Below are 22,981 nucleotides of genomic sequence, written 5' to 3'. Positions count from 1 at the left end.
GCAAGGTGAATTCTTAACCACTGGACCACAAGGAGGTCCCAAACAATTTCCTATTATTCTCCTTTTGTAGACAAGGGAGTCTAGGCACAGAGAGGTTAAGTAACCTGCTCAAGGTCACACAGCTAGCAAGTGATAGAACCTGGATGCAAACTCAGACTGTCTGGCTCCTGAGCTCCCCTCCCTTAACCAAAATTTTCCTACTGCTCAGAGCCCAGGTTTCTTGACTCCAGTTTCATTCTAAAGAGCAAAGAGCTGTTGTCCTGGAAGGAGCTTTTCGATACCCGTTTCTTTATTATTCACGAAGTCTTTCAGTCCTCTGTCCAGGGGACAGAGCCATCCCATCGGGCCATGAACTAGCTTGGCTTCTTTCCTCACTTCCAATATACCTGACAGCCAGTGTCAAAGCTAAAGAAAGACCAGACAATGAGCCAGACTATTCATCGATTCAGATAAGATCCCCAGGCCAGTAAATGTTTCCTGACTGGCCAGCTGCTGACCGCCATTCATCAACTAGAGGAATGGGATCTTTCCTGGCATCTCATTTCTTCCCAAGGTCCTCACACCTTGAGTGCTGGGGGTGGGGTGAGCCCCGTCTGTCACTCAGCCGGAGGAGGGCCAGTACTGCTCAACCCTGTGGAGGAGCCTCTGCGTATTGTCCTGCTTCTCTCCTTCCTCCTATGAGTCTGTTGGCGCCAAGGTCACGTTCCCGAGTCTCCTCCTCGAGGATGCCTCGGTCTCTCAGAGACAGGCGCAGAGACTCATGGGAAGTGAGCTGCTGCTCTCCCGGGAACTGGAGGAGGAAGAGGGTTGAGCAACACGGTGAGTGAGAAGGAGAGAAGTTGAAAGAAGCTGCAAAACTTGGCAGAGATGATACTTGATTGGCCTTAAAAGATTAAGTATCAATAGGATGTAACTAACTAAAGCCATAGGAGGTGACATTCCAGGAAGAGGAAATAGCACCAGGAGACCCAAGATCATGAGAATAGAATTTTCTGAGAACTAAACAGACTTTGGTGTGATGAAAAGTGGTTCAGGAAACTGACAGGACTCCAGCCTGGGATCTAGTGTGGGGACACCATGAGCCATACCCCACAGTTTGGAATTTTGGAGGCAAAAGGAAGAGGAGAGATCTGTAAGCAGAACTAGAAAATAACTATGATACCCGGTGGAGGATGAAATGGAAACCAAGTATCAGGTAAGACAATATATCCAGATTAAAATAATAATAGCAGTTTTTATTATTAAAGGACTCTGAATCAGGATTGTGGTTTAGGAGTTTCAAACAACATAACCCCCTGAGCTGAGCATCGCTGTGACTGGTGAGAGAGTATCCTGCTTACCAAGGGTGTTGGAACAAATAGGCTGAAAGCTGCCATGGGAGCCACAGTGTATCTTCCCTGCAGTCCAAAAGGATATCTGTGGATGAGAGAAGAGATGGAAGCAGGATATGAGCTAGCTATTGTAAAAGAACACATTTGAAACATTTAGTCATCAATCGAGTGGAAAGAAGGAGGAACTAGATTGGGAAAAGAACAAAATTCAGCAGCAAAATGAGCCATTGCTCTGAGCTCCAGGGCGTTACAGTTGGGTCAGAGGCGGGAACACTGAAGGCACATGAGGGACCCCCTGGTGCCCTGCTCTGTGGTGGCCAAAGGAGGGACCCTGGACAGGCTGGTCCCAGTCATCAGAGCTCTCAGACCACCATGGAGCTGAAGAGAGATACCAGCCTTCACCTGCTCTCTTTGTAGACAAAGGAAAGGTTTTAGATTTTGAAGGGTCCCCCTCTTGTTTTGTAAGTTAGCGTCATGCTGGCGTCTGAGAAACAGTGCCAAAAAACCTGAGCCCTCACAAGGGGTCGTCTGAGCCTGTCATGGGTGCCACCGTCTTCACCTGATTTGTTTCCTTTAGGGCCAACTCTGTGACCTGGAATCCACATAAGATGATGGGCGTTCCTTTGCAGTGCTCTGCTCTCCTGGTTAGAGAAGAGGTATGTCTTTCCTCACTCGTGGCCACATCTGCAGTTGGGATTGGATACAGTAATGTGTGTAGTGACAAAATTAAGATCATTTTACAGAATGGAACAGTGAGCCACATCCACAGTAGGGGAAATTGTGAATGAGGATAGCTGTAAGGCCCTGCTCTTATGTCCAACTATAAGACGGTTATATCCTGACTAGACAAGACAGTCATGTTCCATGTGTGGCTGAATTATTGTGCTTGTGAAAAAGTCATAGGACATTAGGTTGTACTCTGCTGCAGGGTCAACAGTGGGTCAAGAGAGAAATACCATTCAAAAATTAGTCATGGGATTGAAAGAAATGGAGTTTCAGGGTGAGGAAGGTGGCAGTCCCCCACTGGCCTCTGGTTAAATCACACTTGGAGTGGTTTGCTCAGGTTAGCATCTAATCGTATAGGAGACCCCATCAAGCAAGACCTCCAATAGTGAGGAACATTAATCAACATGAACAGAGGTAGTTGAAAGAACTAAAGATGTTTAATCTAATCTAAAAAGAGTTTAACTTAAAGGGCTGAGAGGAAAGCAGCCTTCACAACATAAATGACTCAGGTTGGAGAGATTTGCTTTTTATTTAAGGCTTCAGGGAGCTGGGTTAGTCACATTGGATGGTACGGCTTTGATGACAGAATCACAATAACCACGATTTGAAGTCTGACTTGGGGTCAATAAAAGGAATGCTTTTCTAAAAATTAAGCTGCCCAACAGGTAATGAATGACTTATGTAGGAATAAATTCATCATCAGGGGAGCTGACTGAGTGGAGATTGGACAAGCGCTTGTTAGAAAGAGGATGGAAAGATAGAAGGGGCAGGAATAGGAACTGATCTGGAGGTCCAGGGTTAGGACTCCACGCTTCCACTGCAAGGGGCAAGGTTTCAATTTCTTGGAACTAGGGTTCCAAGAAATTGCCTTGTGGCATGACCAAAAAAGATGAACAGCTCTAGGATCCCTTTGAAATCCGAGAGTTCATAACATTTCTTTTATAGAGGTCCAAGGAATAATACCATGCTATCAGATGATATTCTCTGATTTGTTTAAAAAAAAAAAAAAAGGAGAGTTCTTGGTTTAAAAAAAAACTTGGAATATATTAGCTTAAAGAGTTGAAAACAAGTTTCATAATTTCAGGGAGTATCTGAACCTTTTATTGCTGATATATTTTATAAATATCTGAAAAAAATGATATTTATGACGGTTTCTGAAGTTTATTTGATCAGGGGAATTTTTTGACAGCAGCTCTTTTACAGCCAGAAGCTATTCATGTATTTTAAATAGTTTGGAATATAATGGCTCAGAATCAGGATATGATCTCACCTTTTTATCTGACTTCTACTTGTCCTTTTGTACAAGGAGACTGGTGCTGTCTTACCTTTTAGAGGTCACATGCTCTGAGTTGCTTTTCCTATCCCAGTAGAAGCTGGGCTGGTCTATCCATCATTCCACACTCCCTGGGTGGTCTCCCTTAGGATTGAAGGCACCTAGCCATGAGCTTGCATGGCTGGGGGAAAAATGGTGCCAAGTGTCTGTGACCATGAAACAAAATAGATTCACCTATTGCAATTTTTAGTCTTATTGGTTTTCGAGTCCAATTCAATGTCATTCTACTGCTCTAATATAATTACATTGTATTGAATTTCTCCCACTCTCAAACAAATAACTTAATGAATTCCACCAAATATGATGTCCAGACTACAAGACTGAGCCCAAATCTGTTATTACCATCTGGGGAACTAGTCTGGTCTTTCAGGATCTAGACCAAATTTTAGCTGCATTTTCATTTTAGTTTGGAGAACTTTCAGAAGGGGCTCTCACTTCTAACTTCAACCAAGTGATCACAGTTTAGTCTTTTCTTCTCTTGTCATGAGTCACAAATGGAAAAGTCAATGTCAAAGCTTCTGTAAAATTACAATTACACTGTAGATAACCAAAGCGTCAAAGACTTCCTGTGGTTCGTGACAAATTGCAATGTGGTAAGGAGGCTGACGATGCTGTTTTAGTCAGAGAGCATGATTCATTCACTGGTCTTTGAAATAGTTCAATCACTTTGCCACCCATTTTCCATAGTTAGCTTGTGGTGCCAGGGTAAATTAATGGTCATTGACAATGAAACTTTCCACTGTAACTACCATAAGCAAGTGAGCATGAAAACACAGTGCCCAAACTCTATCCCTCTTGAGAGAGGAGCATGCCATCTGAAAGAGTCACTGTTTTGAAGACCTCAGAGTACCGATGTCTTTATTTTTTAGATTTTAGCATCTTAAGGTAATAGCAGTGAATTGTACTGGGTTTCCCAGGTGACTCAGTGATAAAAAATCCTCCTGCCAAGCAGGTGGTGGGAGTTCCACCCCTGGGTCAGGAAGATCCCCTGAAAGAGGAAATGGGAACACACTCCAGTATTCTTGCCTGGGAAATCCCATGGACAGAGGAGCCTGACAGGCTACAGTCCATGGGGTTGCAAAGAGTTGGATACGACTTAACAACTAAACCACCACCACCACAATGAATTGTCCTAAAAACTGTGATTTCCATAAAGAACTCAAACCCTTACAGCTAAATGGTAAAGTACTTGAACTCAATATGAGTGAAACAGTAGGAGAATCACACTAATGATATTTTATAAAACCAAAAAGTTTTCAAAATAGTTTGATTAAGCAAAACCAGAACATCAAGACATCCTCCCAGTGAACATTATACTCTGATTGTGATTAAAAAAAAAAAATGCCTTCTCACTGAAATTCACCTGAGCTGGATTTACATACCAACAGCTCCATTTCTAGGTAAAAGCTACAGAGTGGCTTACATAAAGTTTTTGACGTTCAATCTCATCTGTGAAATGGGAATTATTAATAACCAGCCACGATAAAGGGTATTGTGAAGCTTAAGCAGAAATAATCAACGAATTGAAAAAAAAAAAGATAAATGCCTTCTCTTAAAAAGGAGAGTAAAAGTGTAAATATGCCCTGATGTTAACCTCTGGTAATAGCTGACCCTAAGCCACTTTTTCCCATAGAACTGACCTATCACAACAGTCTATCCCTCTCAGATACTTGTCTCACTTTTTTTCTCATTTAATTCTTACTGTTTTCTTTCTCCAGGATATTCAGCTCCTCTTTCTTATATATTTTTCTTAATAATTTCCATCACAATGTAAACCCAATAGAACACATAAAATCAGTGGAGAGTTTCCTAAGGGCTTCCCTGGTGACTCAGATGGTAAAAAATCTGCCTGCAGTGCAGGAGACCTGGGTCAGGAAGATCCCTTGGAGGAGGAAATGGCATCCCACTCCAGTATTCTTGCCTGGAGAATCCCAATGGACAGAGGTGCCTGGCTGGCTACAGTTCGTGGGGTCACAAAGAGTCAGACATGACTGAGCGACTAAGCACAGGGTTTCCTAGCTTTTCTCTTCTCTTCTAGGGATTGATGCAGAGCTGCAACCAGATGCATGCCTCCTACCTCTTCCAACAAGATAAACACTACGACCTGTCCTACGACACTGGAGACAAGGCCTTGCAGTGCGGACGCCACGTCGATGTTTTTAAGCTCTGGCTAATGTGGAGGGCAAAGGTGAGCACCCCAGAACCGGCTGAATGGCAGCTAAAAACAGACCCTGTATCTGGTGACCCTTGTGAGGACATGGCAAAAATTGACTTCCAAATTGAAAATTATTTCCTCAAGACTAAGTTTCCTGAATCCTAGATCTAGTCTGCCTTCTACGTGGGCAGAAATATAAGAAATCTGTTGTGTGTTTGTTTTTTGTTTAAGCCAAATTGCTTCTAATGCTCATTTATCTAAAAAACCAATCCATGTTGCTTTATACAGCAGATTCCCTGGATTCCTGAGAGGTGTTTCACTGCTGTTCTTGTCCCAGCTCTTGGTTTTTACCCAGTGATTGATCATTTGGGTAGGTTAAATGTAGACTTTTTGTTTGGAGAACAAAAAAGAAAAGGAAAAAATTGGCATGATGGCTTGTTTTTGTCATTTCACAGAGTAACCTCTAGTTTTAAAGCTTTTTTCCAAAACCCTGGAACTTCCTAGTGACCTCCATTAGTTTGGTTTCTCTATTTACCTCAAAATTTAACTGTGGATGATCACCCCGCTCTCAGACATGGGACTCTGTAACTAATGTTGTGCACTACTGGCTGGACCTAATTATAGCTTCCAAGAGCACACTTGTGTGGTTAAATGTAAGCAGGCTGGGAAGGTCAAAGATTTTATTTTTCACTTTGACCAGATTTCTAACCTAAATGTCACAGCTTGGTGACTTTCCACCTGGTTTCATTTATCTCCCACAGGAGGCAATGGCTAGAGCTAGTGAGGACATGCTGGAAAAACCCAACTGCTAGAAAAGTCCAACTGTTAAAAGAGTATGTCAGGGAAACATGACAAAGAGATGAGAGGGAAGCTGGTGAGACCTAGGTCTGGTGTGTTTGGGAAACATTTGACTCTCAGCTTTCTTTCTTTCTTTCCTTTAATATTTAGTTATTTTATATATTTATTTAGACTGTGCTGGGTCTTTGTTTCTGTGCGTGCGCCTTCTCTAGTTGCAGTGAGCAGGGACTGTTCTCTAGTTGCAGTGCACAGCCTTCTCATTGTGATGGCTTCTCTTGCTGCAGAGCATGGGCTCTAGGGCTCACGGACTTCAGTAGTCGCGTTGCACACAGGCTCAGTTGCCCTGAGGCATGTGGGATCTTCCCCGACCATGGATAGAACCCGTGTCCTGTGGATTGGCAGGTGGATTCTTAACCACTGGACCCCCAGGGACATCTGGCTCTCAGATTTCTAAGTATCCTACACAAAGAGGTGACAGGGTCAGCCCCACAGAAACAAGCAAATGACTTGGTCAGCTGGATGAGATCACAGAATGGCTCCTTGATCAGGTCTATAGAAAGAGCTATGGACCAGGTCCACAGTACCCAGTCCGTATGCTGGTGTTTAAGCAAACTGAATTTACTTAAACAGTTCAAACAGGTGGATGGCTAATAAGAAAAAGAGGGGACTTAGGAGTGAAACAGTCAACATCTATTGGGTTGGCCAAAAAGTTAGTTCAGGCTTTTCTATAACATCTGATGGAAAAATTCAAACTAACTTTTTGACCAACTTAATACTGTATGGAATCTTCTTTAAACCCATCCTGGAAAAAGGCAGTTTAACTAGAGAGATGGTATTGCTTAATGCACAAAAATTCTTAGCTGGCTTCCAGGGGTGGCTGGACTACATGGTCTTCCAGCAAACCTCCATCATGTTATTTGGCCTGATTGAGTTTTCTTTAAGTATCACTAAGTACAAGACAGCCACCTGGAGTGAGGCCCAGGGTGACTTATTGTCCCATAAAGGTGTGTGATGAGTGGGCTCAAATCCCTTGAGCTGGGCAGGGGACTCCTTCCTCTTTTGAAAGTTGAGCGCCTGACAAGGACAGGTATGTGGTCCCCACTGCCCAAGTTGAGACTCACTCTGTTGGCAATGACACCTTCATTTGGCAATAATGAATCCATCAAGAATGTAGACTTACATTGTACATTGGTGTACTCTCAGGCTGTTTTCAAATGAGCGGGCGTTTCATTTCCTTGATTGGTGGGAATGATAAAATGACAGAGGTAAACATCAGCTAGGAAGTTGAGGAAAGCTTGGTCTCTAAATATTGTTCAGTGTCCCTCTTTTTGTCTCTTGTTCCCCTGGTGTTTTTATTAAGATGATGATCATTAGCTATGTTTACACAAAAATGTATCTGACATGGTTCACTGGATCCTACTGCTTCTTTTCCATCGGAAGCCTCCCTGCCAGCTTGGTGCAGCCGGCTGGTTCTCAGAGAAATCACACGGAAGACATCAGGTGTGAACTCAACAGCAGGACCAGTGAAGCTTGAAATAAAGGCAGAGGATCCAGTTTCTAAAGGGCTGAGATACCGGCACCAGAGGAGGGGATAAAAAGAGAGACAGAGAGAGAAGTCACAGTGGCTTTGTAACTTATGAACACATGTGTTTTGCATTGAAAATTAGTTTATTATCATCATCCAGAATTTAAAATAGTTTCATTAGTTCTTGTACATCATATTTGTGTAAAGGAATAACTCATTTTCTAACATTCATATGTAAGATGTGAACAGAAATGAAGACATATGGATAACTATTTATAATTAATGAAAGTCAACATATTGTTTCTGTGTAAAATACAGAAAGAGACTATAGTAAAGAACTTTAGAAGAGAATTTGAATTACTTAGAGGACAGGGACACCTATTTTTTAATTCCTTACACAAAGCCCTAAGTATCTAGACATCTAAATGACAAAAACATCCATTTGGTTTTCAACTTAAAGTTGCATTTTTTTTTAAATGAAATGATAATAGCTATTAAAGTAATAATCTCAGTCCTACAACTCAGATCAAGGGTAAGCACCCTCTGATACGCCTAACTCTGTCATAATGCCAGCCAGGGCAGGAGAAGTCACTCTCCCTAAGAAGAACCATGAAGAGTTGACCATGTCATTCTGTTTTGCATTTGCAAAAACAGTCATGAAGAGGAAGAGAAGGAATGTGACATTAATCTGCAAACCCTCTGTTATCCGATACACCTGGAGAAGACAATGTTCCAGTGAATCCACATTTTCTCCTTAGTAAGATAAACCATGGGAAAATAGTAATCTAAGTATAAATTCCTGTTCTTTCACCTGCTAATAACAAATGGAGCTAAATGCACTGAAGACAACTGTCATATTAAATCCAAGACAACTTGATTGGAGCAAATTAATGCCAAAAAAAAAAAAAAAAAAAAATTGAGCCTCCTGATGTGGAATGCTAGAAAGTATCCTGGATGGTGACATGATTTGTAAGCTTTTCACTGGCAAAGACACTGTGTCTGTCCTCAACTCTGTTCTTATTGGGTAAACCTTTTGTCTGTTTTATTTTATTAGAGAATCCTAGAACTTGATTATTTTTCATCTTGACAGATTACCTCGGTTAAAACTCTGTGTAGATAGAAAAAAAGAAAAAAATTAAAAGGAGTCCCTTTTTATAGGCCTGCAGTGATGGCTTAATATGTAACTGCTGACTTTTTACCATAAATCTTGATGCTTGTATATGATTATGCAGATTGGCAGGTTTTCTTATAGTTTTCTGATTGACCTCCATAATTAAAGTGTAGATAACAGTGGGACTGGCAAATGGCTGAGGGATAAAAGAAACCAGGAGAAACTATTAAAGGGAAATGGATGTCTAGCCCTCCTTACTGAGTGAGTGAATGTTCCCTTTCTCTCTAAAATATTAATTTTTTTCATACGTGGCTACTGAGCATCTGTTGCTGCATGAGATCAGGGGCTACAGTTTCCAGGCAGGAAAGAGAAATTCACCAATGACCATCATAAAAGACAGAACACCAATTAGGAGATCGGGATTGACATACTGTTATATATAAAATAGATAACTAATAAGAACCTACTGTACAGCACAGTGCTCAGTTCTCTGTAATGGCCTATATAGGAAAAGAATCTTAAAAATGAGAGTGGATATATGTATATGTATAACTGATGACTCTGTGGTGAAGAATCTGCCTGCACTTCAGAAGACCTGGATTCAATCTTTCAGTCAGGAAGATCCCTGGAGAAGGGAATGGCTACCCATTCCAGTATTCTGCCCTGGGAAATCCCAATAACAGAGGAGCCTGGCGGACTACAGTTCATGGGGTCGCAAAAGAATCTGACACAACTTAGCAACTAAACAACAACACACAGCTTAGTCACTTTGCTGTACACCTGAAATTAGCATTATAAATCAACTATACTCCAATCAAGGCGTCCCTGGTGGCTCAGATGGTAAAGAATCCGCCTGCAATGCGGGAGACCTGGGTTCGATCCCTGGGTTGGGAAGATCCCCTGGAGGAGGGCATGGCAACCCACTCCAGTATTCTTGCCTACAGAATCCTCATGGACAGAGGAGCCTGTCCATGAGGTTGCAAAGTTGGACGTGACTGAGTGACTAAGCACAGCATATATAGCACATACTCCAATAAACATTTTTTTAAAAATAGAACACAACTAGTTATAAAAGAAACACAGACACAGATTGAAGAGTTAAAGAATGGAGAGCTCAGTCCTCATTTGAGAGCCAAGAATAATTTATCAAGAACTGGCCTTTGAGATTGATTGTGAACAGGATGGATAGAATAAATAAGACCTCGACCAGCAGAGCTGGGAGAAAGGACATCCCAGGAAGATGGTCAGGCAGGGGCTGAAGGGCATGTGCAGAAGTGGTCATCTGAGCTTTCAGCTTCCTTCCCAGTGATTCAGGTCATGGAGAGGCATTGCCTGATAAGGCTTTATAGATGCCTTTATCATTCTCACAGGAAGAGCTGTGTGGTCTATAATGATTCAACAAGCATTTGATATTAATAGAATGAATTTCAGAGAATCACCTAAAAACCTACAAAACTTTGAAAATAAAATATGGATCTTAATCTCATGAATACCCAATTTGAAAGGAGGAGCCCCAGACTTATATAGGCACATCAGAGTCCCCTGATAGCTCTTCAGCCTTCATCTCAAGGGGGCAGATGGATTACTCCTGAGCTTAGCCAGAGTGGACTCCTAGACTAGCAGGGCTAGAGAACTCCCATCCTGTCTTTGGTAACCCAACTCCCTTTACGGTACAATCACAGTCATTTTCAGAGCATTCATTTCACCTCGCTATATCTATGTGGGAAATAGTACAGCCACCATCATTCCCATGTGACCAGAAAAGTTAGCCAAGGCCATATGGCTGGACAGGGTCAGAGTCATACTGGTCCTGAACAGATCCTGGATCAGGTCCCTGCAAGTTGAAATCCAATGCTAGCCTGGTCCCAAGGATCCAGTTTGGCTAACAGTAAACTCCCCTCCCTCTTACTTAACGTTCATCCCAAGTAGATGCAAACTGCCAGCTTGGTCCAAACCAATGGTAAATCTTTGGCACCCACAGACTCTTTGAGTGCATGGGTGGTGGCCTGGATGTCCAGGCATCAGGTGGACACTTGGAGTCACAGGAATCAGTCAGCAAGGGTGGCAGTCCCTAAACAAATGGATTTCTGAATCCATCAGCTCTCTTTAATGAAGCTTACTCTTAAAAATATTTCAGACGCTACAAGTCATCGTTCTGCCAGATCCCCCTTTTAGATGAGATGATGAGACTGTGTGTTAACAGGAAAGTGGGCCTATCTTATCTCCATTATTACTTCCTCTGGACGCCAGGTTGGATTAATCACTGGTAGGTCTGTTCTCAGAGTTCCTGGGACGAGCATTTGCTGTTTCTCTAAGCTTTCCTGCAGTACTCCACACGTACCAGTGGAGTTCGGAGTAAAGCCGTGTGAAGAGTAATTCCCTGGTGTTGGGGTCCCCAACCTCCAGGATCTGATACCTGATGATCTGAGCTGGAGCTGATGTAATAATAATAGAAATCAAGTGCACAGTGAATGTAATGAGCCTGAATCATCCTGAAGCCTTCTCCCCACCCCTGGTCTGTGGAAAATTGTCTTCCACGAAACCACTCCTGGTGCCAAAAATGTTGGGGACCGCTGCCCTCGTGTGTCCCGTTGTCAGTGAAATACTTGTAGTCCAAGGCTGTCGTATTGTTTTTCACAAGTCCAGATCCTGGGCTTCCAACAGCTGCAAAGTAAAAGACCTCTGTGATAATGTTCACCTATTACAGACATAGGAGTCATTATCCCCAAGTGTTAGTCTCTCAGTCATGTCCAACTCTTTGAGACCCCATGGTCTGTAGCCCACCAGGCTCCTCTGTCCAGGGAATTTTTCAGGCAAGAATACTGAAGTGGGTAACCATTCCCTTCTCCGGGGATCTTCCCGATTCTGGGATCAAACCTGGGCCTCCCTCATTGCAGGCAGATTCTTTACCACCTGAGCCACCAGGGAAGCCCCATTTATCCCCAAAGGGTAAATCTAATAAGCTTGCAAAATGGCAGGCTAATAGAGCATCTGTGTGCCTCTCAAGAGTCAGTAATTCTTTTGTCCAGCACATATTCATTGAGCACCTACCCTATTTGTTCTATAATGGTGTATAATGTACATTGGTGAACAAAAGTGGGATCTGGAAATGGCAAATTCACCTGATGGGCAGGGACTCAGCAGACATCCTGAGGGGGATGGGCGGTCTCTGATGATGCTTTTTATCTGCAGGAAAAGAATAGCCAGGCCTCCTGTCATTAATGACTTCCATAATTAATCCTCTGAGTGGCAGTTGTAAAATTTCCCCTCGAGTAATCAAAATAATTGGCTGGGGAATAGAGGCTCTGAAAGAAAGGGATTCTGCCGTGGAGAGCTGTGACAACATGAAAGGGAACAGGGGCATCTGATGTGGACAGCATGAAAGGAGGAATAATTGTCAGAAAAGCTTCTAGACACATGGTCTCATGTAAGCAAAGTGCTGGCTCAGAGCAGAGGCCCAAGGGCCCGAAAGACCACCAGTGTCCTGAGAGATGCATCCCCCCATCTCATCTGAGAGCTCGCCCACCTTCCTCAGCTTGACTGCTAAGCTCTATTCTTCTCTTGCATAGGGGACCATCGGGTTTGAAGCACATATTGATAAGTGTTTGGAGCTGGCGGAGTATTTATACAATATCATCAAAAACCGAGAAGGTTATGAAATGGTGTTTGATGGAAAGGTATATATTCTGATTTCTACAGTGCCCCCCCCCCCAGTTTAGTCCATTCTAACTCTTTGTAGTTTTTAAAAATATTTTATTTATGTATTTATTTGGCTGCACCAGGCCTTAGTTGCAGCATGTGGGATCTAGTCCCCTAACCAGGGATTGAATCTGGAACCCCTGCATTGGGAGCGCAAAGTCTTAGGAACTGGACCACCAGGGAAGTCCCCATTCCAGTTCTTCTCAGTGATATTTTTTGAAGTTAAGAATGTACTGTCCAAGTAAGTGAGACCATCACAAAGGAGAAGCGGTGGGGAGGGGGCAACCATTTAGAATGGAAGTATAAATCCAAGTCTCTCTCTCACAAACACAAATACTGTATAATGGTGTGAAAGTCAGGCAGTTCAAAGGTGATTAGAGGTTTAAAAGTAGGATTGTATCTAGAAGCTGCAGAACAGATTTGAAATTTGGAATTTTCAAATTTTCAAATCCTTGACATTTTCAAACTTGCCTGTTTGGGCTGAGCATGAATTTTACTCTCCACTTCATAGCCTCAGCACACCAATGTCTGCTTCTGGTACGTACCTCCGAGCTTGCGTGTCCTGGACAACAATGAAGAGAGACTGAGCCGCCTCTCCAAGGTAAGGACTCACGCTCCTCTGATCTGGACCTCAGCGTGTATAATGGGCCTTTTGTGTCCATATCATCCTTGACAGATGTGCACGTTTTTAGGGAACATCTATCTTCAGCCATGGTCACAGGTCCCCTGCCCTCTGTGGCTTCCTGCAGAGCCAGGAAACACAGAACTGGTCTGTCCAGACTTTTAACAACTCACCTGCTTCTGTGTTCTGAGAGCATGTTTATGAGGGCTGAAAATAAGCACTAGGTCATACCTTTTCTGGCTTCACAACTCAGCAGGAATCTGGTGAAATTGCTGATCTGCCAAGAGAAACTGGTGCTCAATTACAAATGTGGAAGAGACACCAGGCCCCAGAAATGGGTAGAAAACAAAACTGCTGCTGATCCTCTTGAGGAGCCATGTTGATTGTTCACATTGAGTATTTTGAGGATTAAAACCTCATTGCAAACCGGTGGTCATGTAAGTGTTGATATTCAAAAGTCACATGTTCATAACTCCATTCCCTTTGAGTCTATCCTTCATGTAAGACAAATACAACTGTGATAGAGGGCATGGTTCCCATATTGAACTGAGTTGCTGACTATAAAGATCTGGCATAAGCCCAAAGCTTCCCCGAGATCTACATCCCTGGTTACGTATTTGCAGCCATGAACTGAAAAGATCAATATTATATTTACAAACTCCAGTGGTAAAATATGTGTACAGGTCCTGGATATAGTTGGACATGATTTAAAATGTATGCCTCATCCTGGGAGCTGTTCCTCTTATGCCACTCTTTACGGTCAATAAGGACTCAGGGAGCCCTCCATGTGCAAACAGTGCTGTGCTGATAAAAGAATAGAGAGACCTCATCCTTGCCTTCCAGGAGCTTACAGTTGGGTACAAAGATGAGGTCTATTTTCACATAAGAGAAGGGATGATAGGAATTAGAATACAGACAGACTCTATGGCTAAGGATCATGTACTTACAACTTAGAGAAAATATGCTAGTGGACTACGGAAGTCAGGAAAGGCTTCCTCATGGTGTAGGACTGTTGTGCAGCCTTGGAGTCTTTGTAGGATGCAAACTGGAAGAGAAGGGATTCTAAGCAAAGAGAACAAATGTGACATGGTGAGACTGAGGACAATGTGAAGGGATAAAAATATGTGCAGTACATCCAAGGGATATGGAATAAGGAGGTCTTGTCAGAGTTGTAGATTCACCTGGGTGAGCCCTGGGAGCTGAGTCCTCAAAACTGGTGACAAAAATGCATTTGTGCTGAACTAAAGCATTTAGATCCCCTGGAGAAGGAAATGGCAACCCACTCCAGTATTCTTGCCTAGAAAATTCCATGGATGGAGGAGCCTGGTGGGCTATAGTCCATGGGGTGTCAGAGAGTCAGACACAACTGAGCGACTTCACTCACTCACAAGGCATTTTAACTTAATTTCATACACAATAGAGGACCAAGGGCTGTAATTATCCATCGGGCATAGATGTGGTGAAATCTTGTCTGTGATCCAACTCCATAATGTTAAATCCTTGTGGGTGCAGCTTTTTGCCTCAGCTGATTCTTCATCACTATTAGGAAATATGTTTCAAGTCATCTTATGAACCGAGGAATATAAAATGAAATTATACAAATGAACTTATTTACAAAACAGATACAGACTCACAGACTTAGAGAAGGAACCTGTGGTTGCCAGGGGGAAAGTTGGGGGATAGGATAGTTAGGGAGTTTGGGATGGACAGGTACACACTGCTGTATTTAAAATGGATAATCAACAACTGTATGGCACAGAGAACTCCACTCAATGTTATGTGGCAGCCTGAATGGAAGGGAAGTTTTGGGGAGAATGGATATATGTATCCGTATGGCTGAGTCCCTCTGCTGTCCATCTCAAACTATCACAACATTGTTAATCGGTTATACTCTAATATAAAACAAAAAGTGTTTTTTGAAACTAGGAAGCTTTAGGATCTCAAGAATGAAAATTGCTTTAAGATCTCAAAAATCTGCTTATTTTCACACATCACTTGGTAGTGAGGCTTACATCTTGGTACCCAGTCTCTGAATTTTGTCTTACTTCCAATGTTTTTATATTTACTGAAGGATTAAAAAGTCCCCCAAATGTTGTATTGCTAAACTCTTTATGCTTGGAACCACCATCAGATTCTTTCTGTTGTCACAAAATACTAAGTAGAAAGTCAAAGATAAGATGTCAAGCTCCTGATAGCCCGCCACTGATTATTCCTTTCAGCACCTTTGAGATCTTGGATGTATTAAACTGTTCTAGCCCTCTGTTCCGGAGAAGGCAATGGCACCCCACTCCAGTACTCTAGCCTGGAAAATCCATGGGCGGAGAAGCCTCGTAGGCTGCAGTCCTTGGGGTCGCAAAGAGTAGGACACGACTGAGTAACTTCACTTTCACTTTTTACTTTCATGCATTGGAGAAGGAAATGGCAACCCACTCCAGTGTTCTTGCCTGGAGAATCCCAGGGACGGAGGAGCCTAATGGGCTGCCATCTATGGGGTCACACAGAGTCGGACACAACTGAAGCGACTTAGCATCAGCAGCAGCGGCAGCCCTCTGTTCTCATAAAAAGTGTGAGCAGTTCCTTTAAGGGAAAACAGATATGGTTCTGATTGTTCAGTTAAAGACTCAAAATGCTACTTGGCACTGGATTCTTTGATAATAGGAAGAATCCCTGGGAGAAGCAGTCATCACAGCGGTCTCATCTCTCCCACAGGTGGCTCCCGTGATTAAAGCCAGGATGATGGAGTCTGGGACCACAATGGTGAGCTACCAGCCCTTGGGCGACAAGGTCAACTTCTTCCGCATGGTCATCTCAAACCCCGCAGCAACTCACCAAGACATTGACTTCCTGATTGAAGAAATAGAACGCCTGGGACAGGATTTATAATAACCTAGCTCACTAAGCTGTTTCAATTCTCTAGGTAGACAATTAAGTTGTCACAAACCGTGTAAATGTATTTGTAGTTTGTTCCAAAGTAAATCTATTTCTATATTGTGGTGTCAGAGTAGAGTGCAGTTTAAAAATCAAAAACTACCAAACATTATTCCTTTTAAAAATCGTTTCTTAAGTTTAGAACACCTCTGTAATAATTAGTGACAAAAGGCTGTGTTCTAATCAATAAGGAAAAGCTTACAATTGTTATAAATATTTCCCTTACTTTTAATATAGCGTGCAAATCAAACTTTATTTTCAAGTCAGAGTAGTAGGATTGAATAATGCCAAATTACCCCTGAATCATAAAAGGTTCTCTGGGGTACAGTGAAAAGGATAAAGTAAATATAAAATCTATGTTGACAATTAAAAAAAAAAAAAACTCTTGCCTTTTTCATAGTATTAGAAAAAAATTTCTAATTTACCTATAGTAACATATCAAGTGTATTTAAATACATATAATTTTACAAAAGGAAAATATATATATTAAAAAGAAATCCTATTTTGTAACATATAGATTTTTATTTTATATGGGTTATACAAACTGCAAGGGGCAGTTATAAAAACTAAGCCAGATTTTTTTTTTTTTTTCTCTTTCTTTGAATGGAGGCACAACTAAACACTTGGCAAAGTTATTTTGGAACATAGGCCCACAAAATTCTTTAACAGTGTGACGCCTTCTTTCTGTTCAGGCTCTTACAAAACAAACACAAAAGAATACTGCAGTTTCTTTAAAAAGTGATTGGTCAGCTCGACAGCAAGATTCTCCCTTTTCCGTTTTTCACCCATTGGACCTTAGCAGACCCGCACTGTAGGCCTGACAGCTGAGCTTCATCTTAGACTAATGAGGGTAATCGTCTCTATTCTTATTTCCGTTCAGCCTGTTCTAAACAGAAGGTGAGTGCTGGTTCTTGCGCTGTCTTCCCAGACAGTATTCTCTTATGAAGTCATTTGGATTTCCTAGAGAAAATAAAGTCTAATCAGCCAGAGCAAAGAAGAATGGGACACACTCCAGATGTGGTGAGCCCAGAAAATTACACTTGGCCTTCAGTGTCTCTGTGAGAATAGTGACGTCATCCTGGAGGCCACATCGCCTGTCCAGGGAGGAGTCATTTCCCTCCCAGGCCATTGCTTATTCCGATTCCCTCCCATTCTGACCCACAGAAGTCCTTCCTTCTGAGTTCCCCATCTCTGCAATCCCAAATAATTAATTTCTACTCCATGAGAGGTTATGAGGAAATGAGCTCCTCACCCAAGATTTTTTTTTTAGATTTATGTATTTGGCCGTGCCAGGTCTTAGTCGTGACACACATGATCTTTAGTTGCGGCATGTGGACTCTTAGTTGCGGCATGCGGGATCTAGTTCCCTGACCAGGGATCGAACCTGAGCCCTCTGCCTTAGGAGCTTGGAGTTTTAGCCATTGGACCACCAGGGAAGTCCTGTTACCCAGGATTTTGAGATAGCATCTTAAGACCCTTTGTCTATCTTCTGTGTCCCATTAAGATCAAAGTGACTGGAATATAGAGAGGACATATGCCCCATAGAATTCAAAACAATATTCTAAAAGCATCCTTCTGCCCCTGCAAACCTGATGGAGAAACAGGAGCTAACAAGAGCTCTCATAGATATTTATGGGGTACAGACTGTCAGATTCCAAGTGCTAGCAAAGAACTATATATGTCCTGTGTATATATCCACATATATGCAGACTGTGGCTGCACATTAGGAGCATTCATCCTTTCTGTATGGACCACTCAGATCTGTGATCAGGAAGACTGTAGGTATATGAGGGAGGGAAGAGGACTCCATCCTTCATCCTGTAGCAAAGCCCTCTCACTTGACCATAGGATCCAACCACCTGCAAGCTTCATGAGCTTGCCCCTACATCTCTCCCCTAGGTCGGATCAGAATCACTGATACTTGAGATGCGCGTGGCTTTGGTCCCTCTCCGTCTAAGAAGCAAATGGATTTCCTATGCCTATTAGACTTCCCAGGTGGCACTAGTGGTAAAGAACCCGCCTGCCAACGCGGGAGACATAAGAGATTCGATCCCTGGGTCAGGAAGATCTCCTGGAGAAGGAAATGGCAACCCATTCCAGTATTCTTGCCTGGAGAATCCAGAGGAACCTGGCTGGCTACAGTCAGACACGATTGAAGCAACTTAGCAGGCATGCGTGCGTGACTATTAGAAGAAAACCCTACGCCCCAGAATTTTATGAAGGAGTAAGCCTCCCCTTCTAGGCTCTGTCTAATGGCCAAGCATTCTAGAATTTGGCTGTTGAGAATAAGCACAGAGCTGCCCAGCTATCATGAGTCTCAGGCCCAAAGGACCCATCTCAGAGGCAGAGATGCTAATTATCAAACCCACCATCCTGCCTGGAGGTTGGAGCCCAATGTCCTGATGTGGACAGACCCCTCTCTACTCCAAGAAGCTTCTACCTAGGGGGTCCAGACTCCCTAGCAGAATCGACTGCTTTTTCACTTGATGGTACGACTGAGCTTAAAAGGGAACATTTGTGCCTGTGTTTGAAATTCCAGAAAAGAGTTTTTATCAATAGATCATTTCCCCAACACCCTGTCCTTTCCAGGTTCTTTCCCAAGTTTGCTGGGAGCCTTGCTCCATTCTATGTAGTGAAGTGCTACCAACCATAACCCAGGGAAGGAGGTAAATAAAAGCCTGATAGATCGCAGTAGTTTAAACATTCTTTAAAGTAGGTTTGCAATCTGCTCAAGTGGAAAGGAAGTAGGGAAGGAAGGAGTGAAGGAAGGAAGGGAGATTGTTTTGAATTTTACCGCAAATTCCCAGTGCCAAAGGCCTTTATGTGGGACCATTCTTTTACATGGGGTCGCAAAGAGTCAGGCACGACTGAGTGACTGAACTGATTCTTTTACAAATATTAGGAAAGTTGGGTTTTAGCTTTAATCACATTTGACATGGCCATTTTCATTTAGACAGCAATATTGTGTTTCTTATTTTTAAATACTTGAAAAAAAAAGTGTGGTATGTCTTCATCAGAGACACATAAATGGTATTGACTTCCTGGACTGTGTCAAGGACATGAGGAAAGAAAAGGAAGTTAATCCTGTGTGTAACTGTGTTGCCTTTAATATACTGCTAGTACTGTCTCGTCCCCTCAGATTGGGGTTGTGCACTTTAGATCGAATTTGCAGTGTTGCAAGTCAACATGTGTTGCTGTAGAAGCTTGTACAACATATTATTGATGTGTCTATTCCTGTGTGGTAGCCATACTGATATTCCGAGAACCACACTTGCATCCGTGCCATACTCTCTCTGCCACACGGTGTGCCCTCCACCTCAGCCCTCACAGGGAGTGCCCTTGGCTCTGCTTGCTCCTGAGAAGTCTCCTTTGAGAATTGTGTGATTTCACACCATGCAAAGGGAATGCAACTTCAGTGTCTCTGAGAACAGGAGACCAATAAGGAGGGTCACCAGCAGCCAACCTCGCAGGTACTGTCCCTGCTAGCATCATTTGGAGTAGATGCTACTGCTCAGAATATGGACCAAGAAAGCACAGGTGTAAATATAGCAGCAGAACAGGGAACCCAGGAACCTAGCAGTGGGTATCATCTTGCACGCGCCCTCCTGTTTTCAAATGCTAAGTGCACACGCTGTGTATTGATTAGTTACCTATGCTGAAATACTGTTCCCCATTGGTGTTTCTGAAAGATATTGACACTTCCCCAGCATTGCTCCATTACTAAAGACAGAAAACAATAATAAAAAAAAGAACTATAAACATGTGACAACCTGATCCTCTTACCAAATATGAACTTGTGTATGATCAAAGTATTTTATGTGTTGTCTCTCTAAATCCAAATAAATGTGTACATGTGGACATATCTCAGACTTAGGATGCTTGATTCTGGCTTTGCCATGTTGAGGGGCTCATTTCTAATGACTTGGCCTGCATAAAAGGTCCTTCCATTGTCACAGAGCTCAGAGCATCTTTGGGTCTTCTTTGGGGAAAAAAAGCTCTTACTTCTGTAGTTGCTTCTCAAGGATATTTTTTTCACTACCCTGGTTTCTCCTTCACTCAGATCTAATTTTTTTTAAGTATTTTATTATAGAAAATTTCATGTACATACTGAAGTGGAGGAAATAAGTGTAATGACCTCCCATGAAGGTTACAAGCAGCTTCAGAAATTACTAATTCAGAGCCTGGTACAGAAAAACCTGAACAAATTTTTGGCCAGCACCAACATGACAAGGAGACTTGTTGAACACTCTTGGGTACAAGTCTTCCCCAGTGGCACAGTGTTAAAGAATCCACCTTTAGTGTAGGAGATGTGGGTTTGATCCCTCCTGGGTCGGGAAGATCCCCTGGATGAGGGCATGGTAATCCACTCTAGTATTCTTGTCTGGAGAGTCCCATGGACAGAGGAGCTTGGTGGGCTACAGTCCATGGGGTCGCAAAGAGACATGACTGAAGCCACTGAGAACACACGCACTTGGAAACAAAGCGCTGTGTGAACTAACATTTTATTTAACCCACACAAAAACCTGGTGAAGACTATAGTTTAACAACACCCATGAAGATGTGAACAGGAGCAGAAGATTGTTCCCAGCCCGGGGGAATAATGGGAACCAGGGCATCGATGTCACCTGTTCCTGTTGATTTGGCTCTTGTCTATTGGTTCCCCTATAAGCAATATTGAAATTATCCAGAAACTTCATCTCTTATGTCCTCCCTCCATATGTCTGCTCGAAGTACTATCTCTTCACTCCAGTCTAATACCTTTAAGGGCATCTCAAGCCCATAGAGCAGCCTGGACCTGATAAGGCAAATCAGGATACACTCTACCACTGACATGCTCGTGGTGTTCTAGCTTTTACCCTGCTCACACACAGGCTTGCATGAGTGCTAAGTCACTTCAGTCATGTCTGACTCTTTGCAACCCTATGGACTATAGCCCACCAAGCTCCTCTGTCCATGGGATTCTCCAGGGAAAATTACCTGAGTGGGTTGCCATGCCCTCCTCCAGGGGATCCTCCCGACTGAGGGATCAAACCCAAGTCTCATGTCTCCTTCGTTGGCAGGTGGGTTCTATACCACTCGTGCCACTTGGGAAGCCTCACACCAAGGCTTAGAGACCTGCAAATACTCTGAAAGATCATTCATCCAGAGTTCCGCAAAACTCTGGCCTGAGGACCCAGGAAGAAAGACGATGTCTCTAGTTTGGGGTACAATAAGAAGTTCAGGATGAAGACAGGGTTTTACACAGTTGAAGTCAATCTCTCATCTCAGGTTTGGCCCCTGGTACATTTCATTGTTGCTTTCCTTCATCCGTGCCCTAACGTTTCTAAAATGATAAGAGAAGGAGTTAGCAACTCTGCTAACTTGAATGTTTTTTCCCCTATAAATCACAAATCTCAGAACCACTAATGCCATGAAAACTTTCAGATTCTCCCTGCCCTCAAACTCCATTTCAGGGCACTTAGCTTCTAATAAATGCTACTTAAATTGACTGGGATGTTTGTAAGTCAGACTGTAAGCTTTAAAACACTACAGGTAGCAGCAAAGCAGTCTACATGTTTCGAGAAGCTACACATTCCTCAATAATGTTTTCATTTTCAAATCCACACACATCCCAACATCTGTTGGCATTGAACTCCTCCCTTAGAACCTAAGATCTTTCATGATGTTTCAAATAAACAACAAAAAAGCCCCATCAAAATTAGTCTTTGATAGAGTAGAAGTTGTGACTTTGAAATATCAAAACCATCTCTTCATTTCATTCTGTCGACTTCAGGAGAGAGAGAGTTATTGGCTTTTTCATGTTCTAGATGTTGCCCAGGCTCCAGTGATTAGAACAGCAATTCTTTTTTTACTTCACAGAATGTTTCCTGGTCCACGATTTAAACAAATGTACACATCTGACAGCATTTGCCACCGCATGGAAACTGACAAGTCTCAGCAACATATATCAAAATGTTCATTTAGGAAAAACACCTGGTTTAACATCTGTCCTTGTTTATGCAAAGGAAACTCTTATTGGAAATGACTTAATAAACTCAGTTCTTTTCTTGCCAACCCAGTCAGTTCTTAGTGGAAGTCTGCAGCAGGGAATAGGGAGGAAGATGAATACAGGGAGAAAAGCATGAAGCTCTTACTACTATTGTAAGCTCTTCATCCCAAAAAGACAGCACAGTTTGTTTTTCTTTCTCTTGGCTTTCCATGAGCTGCAGTTAACAAATATCCACATCACTGGTATATGTATTTTAAGACTAAATGACAAAAGAGATTTGTTTTGACTATGAAAACAATATTACCCCAATGTAGATGAAATTTCTTAAAAGATGTTCCCATTCCCATACCTCCCGTGCTATTTCTTTCATCTGTAATAGTAAGAGATTCCAGTTCCCATGCCTACCCAAACAGTATTAAAATTACCTGCCCAGTGTTTACGATGAAACAACCACAGGTGTTAATTACGGAAGCAGAGGGGTCCCAAGGAAGCTTCTTCTTGTCCTTGACATCCACTGAGGCTCTGAGTCCCATTAACTTCCTTCCCAAGGCCAGATAAACACAAATTTGATTTAGTAGGTATGATGAGCGCTTGCAAGCACTCAAGGAAGAGGTGGCCTAGAAGGCTGGGTGTGTGGTGGCCTGTGAGCTCCCGCCAGGAGAGATATGATCTTGCATGCTCACATTTTCATTCCTGAAACAAGGCGGCTCCTGGAGACATTGCGGGGCCTCAGATGCCAACTTGGCTACTGAACAACTCAAATC

At 42.7% G+C, this 22,981-nt stretch overlaps 1 protein-coding gene across 1 annotated transcript in view; it reads left to right on the top strand.

Annotated features, from left to right (window-relative positions):
• The window catches only part of GAD2 (glutamate decarboxylase 2), a 61,527-nt gene extending 45,344 nt beyond the window's left edge, over positions 1–16,183 (top strand). Inside the window, exons 12-16 of the mRNA XM_005908806.2 lie at positions 1,909–1,987; positions 5,429–5,578; positions 12,549–12,656; positions 13,190–13,279; positions 16,010–16,183. Of these exons, the coding sequence (XP_005908868.1) occupies positions 1,909–1,987; positions 5,429–5,578; positions 12,549–12,656; positions 13,190–13,279; positions 16,010–16,183 (601 nt within the window). The remainder of the gene's footprint in view (positions 1–1,908; positions 1,988–5,428; positions 5,579–12,548; positions 12,657–13,189; positions 13,280–16,009) is intronic.
• The last annotated feature ends 6,798 nt before the right edge of the window (positions 16,184–22,981 follow it).

Source organism: Bos mutus, chromosome 13 (genome assembly GCF_027580195.1).
Source record: "Bos mutus isolate GX-2022 chromosome 13, NWIPB_WYAK_1.1, whole genome shotgun sequence".
Classification (NCBI taxonomy): domain Eukaryota; kingdom Metazoa; phylum Chordata; class Mammalia; order Artiodactyla; family Bovidae; genus Bos; species Bos mutus.
This window is presented reverse-complemented; position numbering and strand designations above follow the sequence as displayed.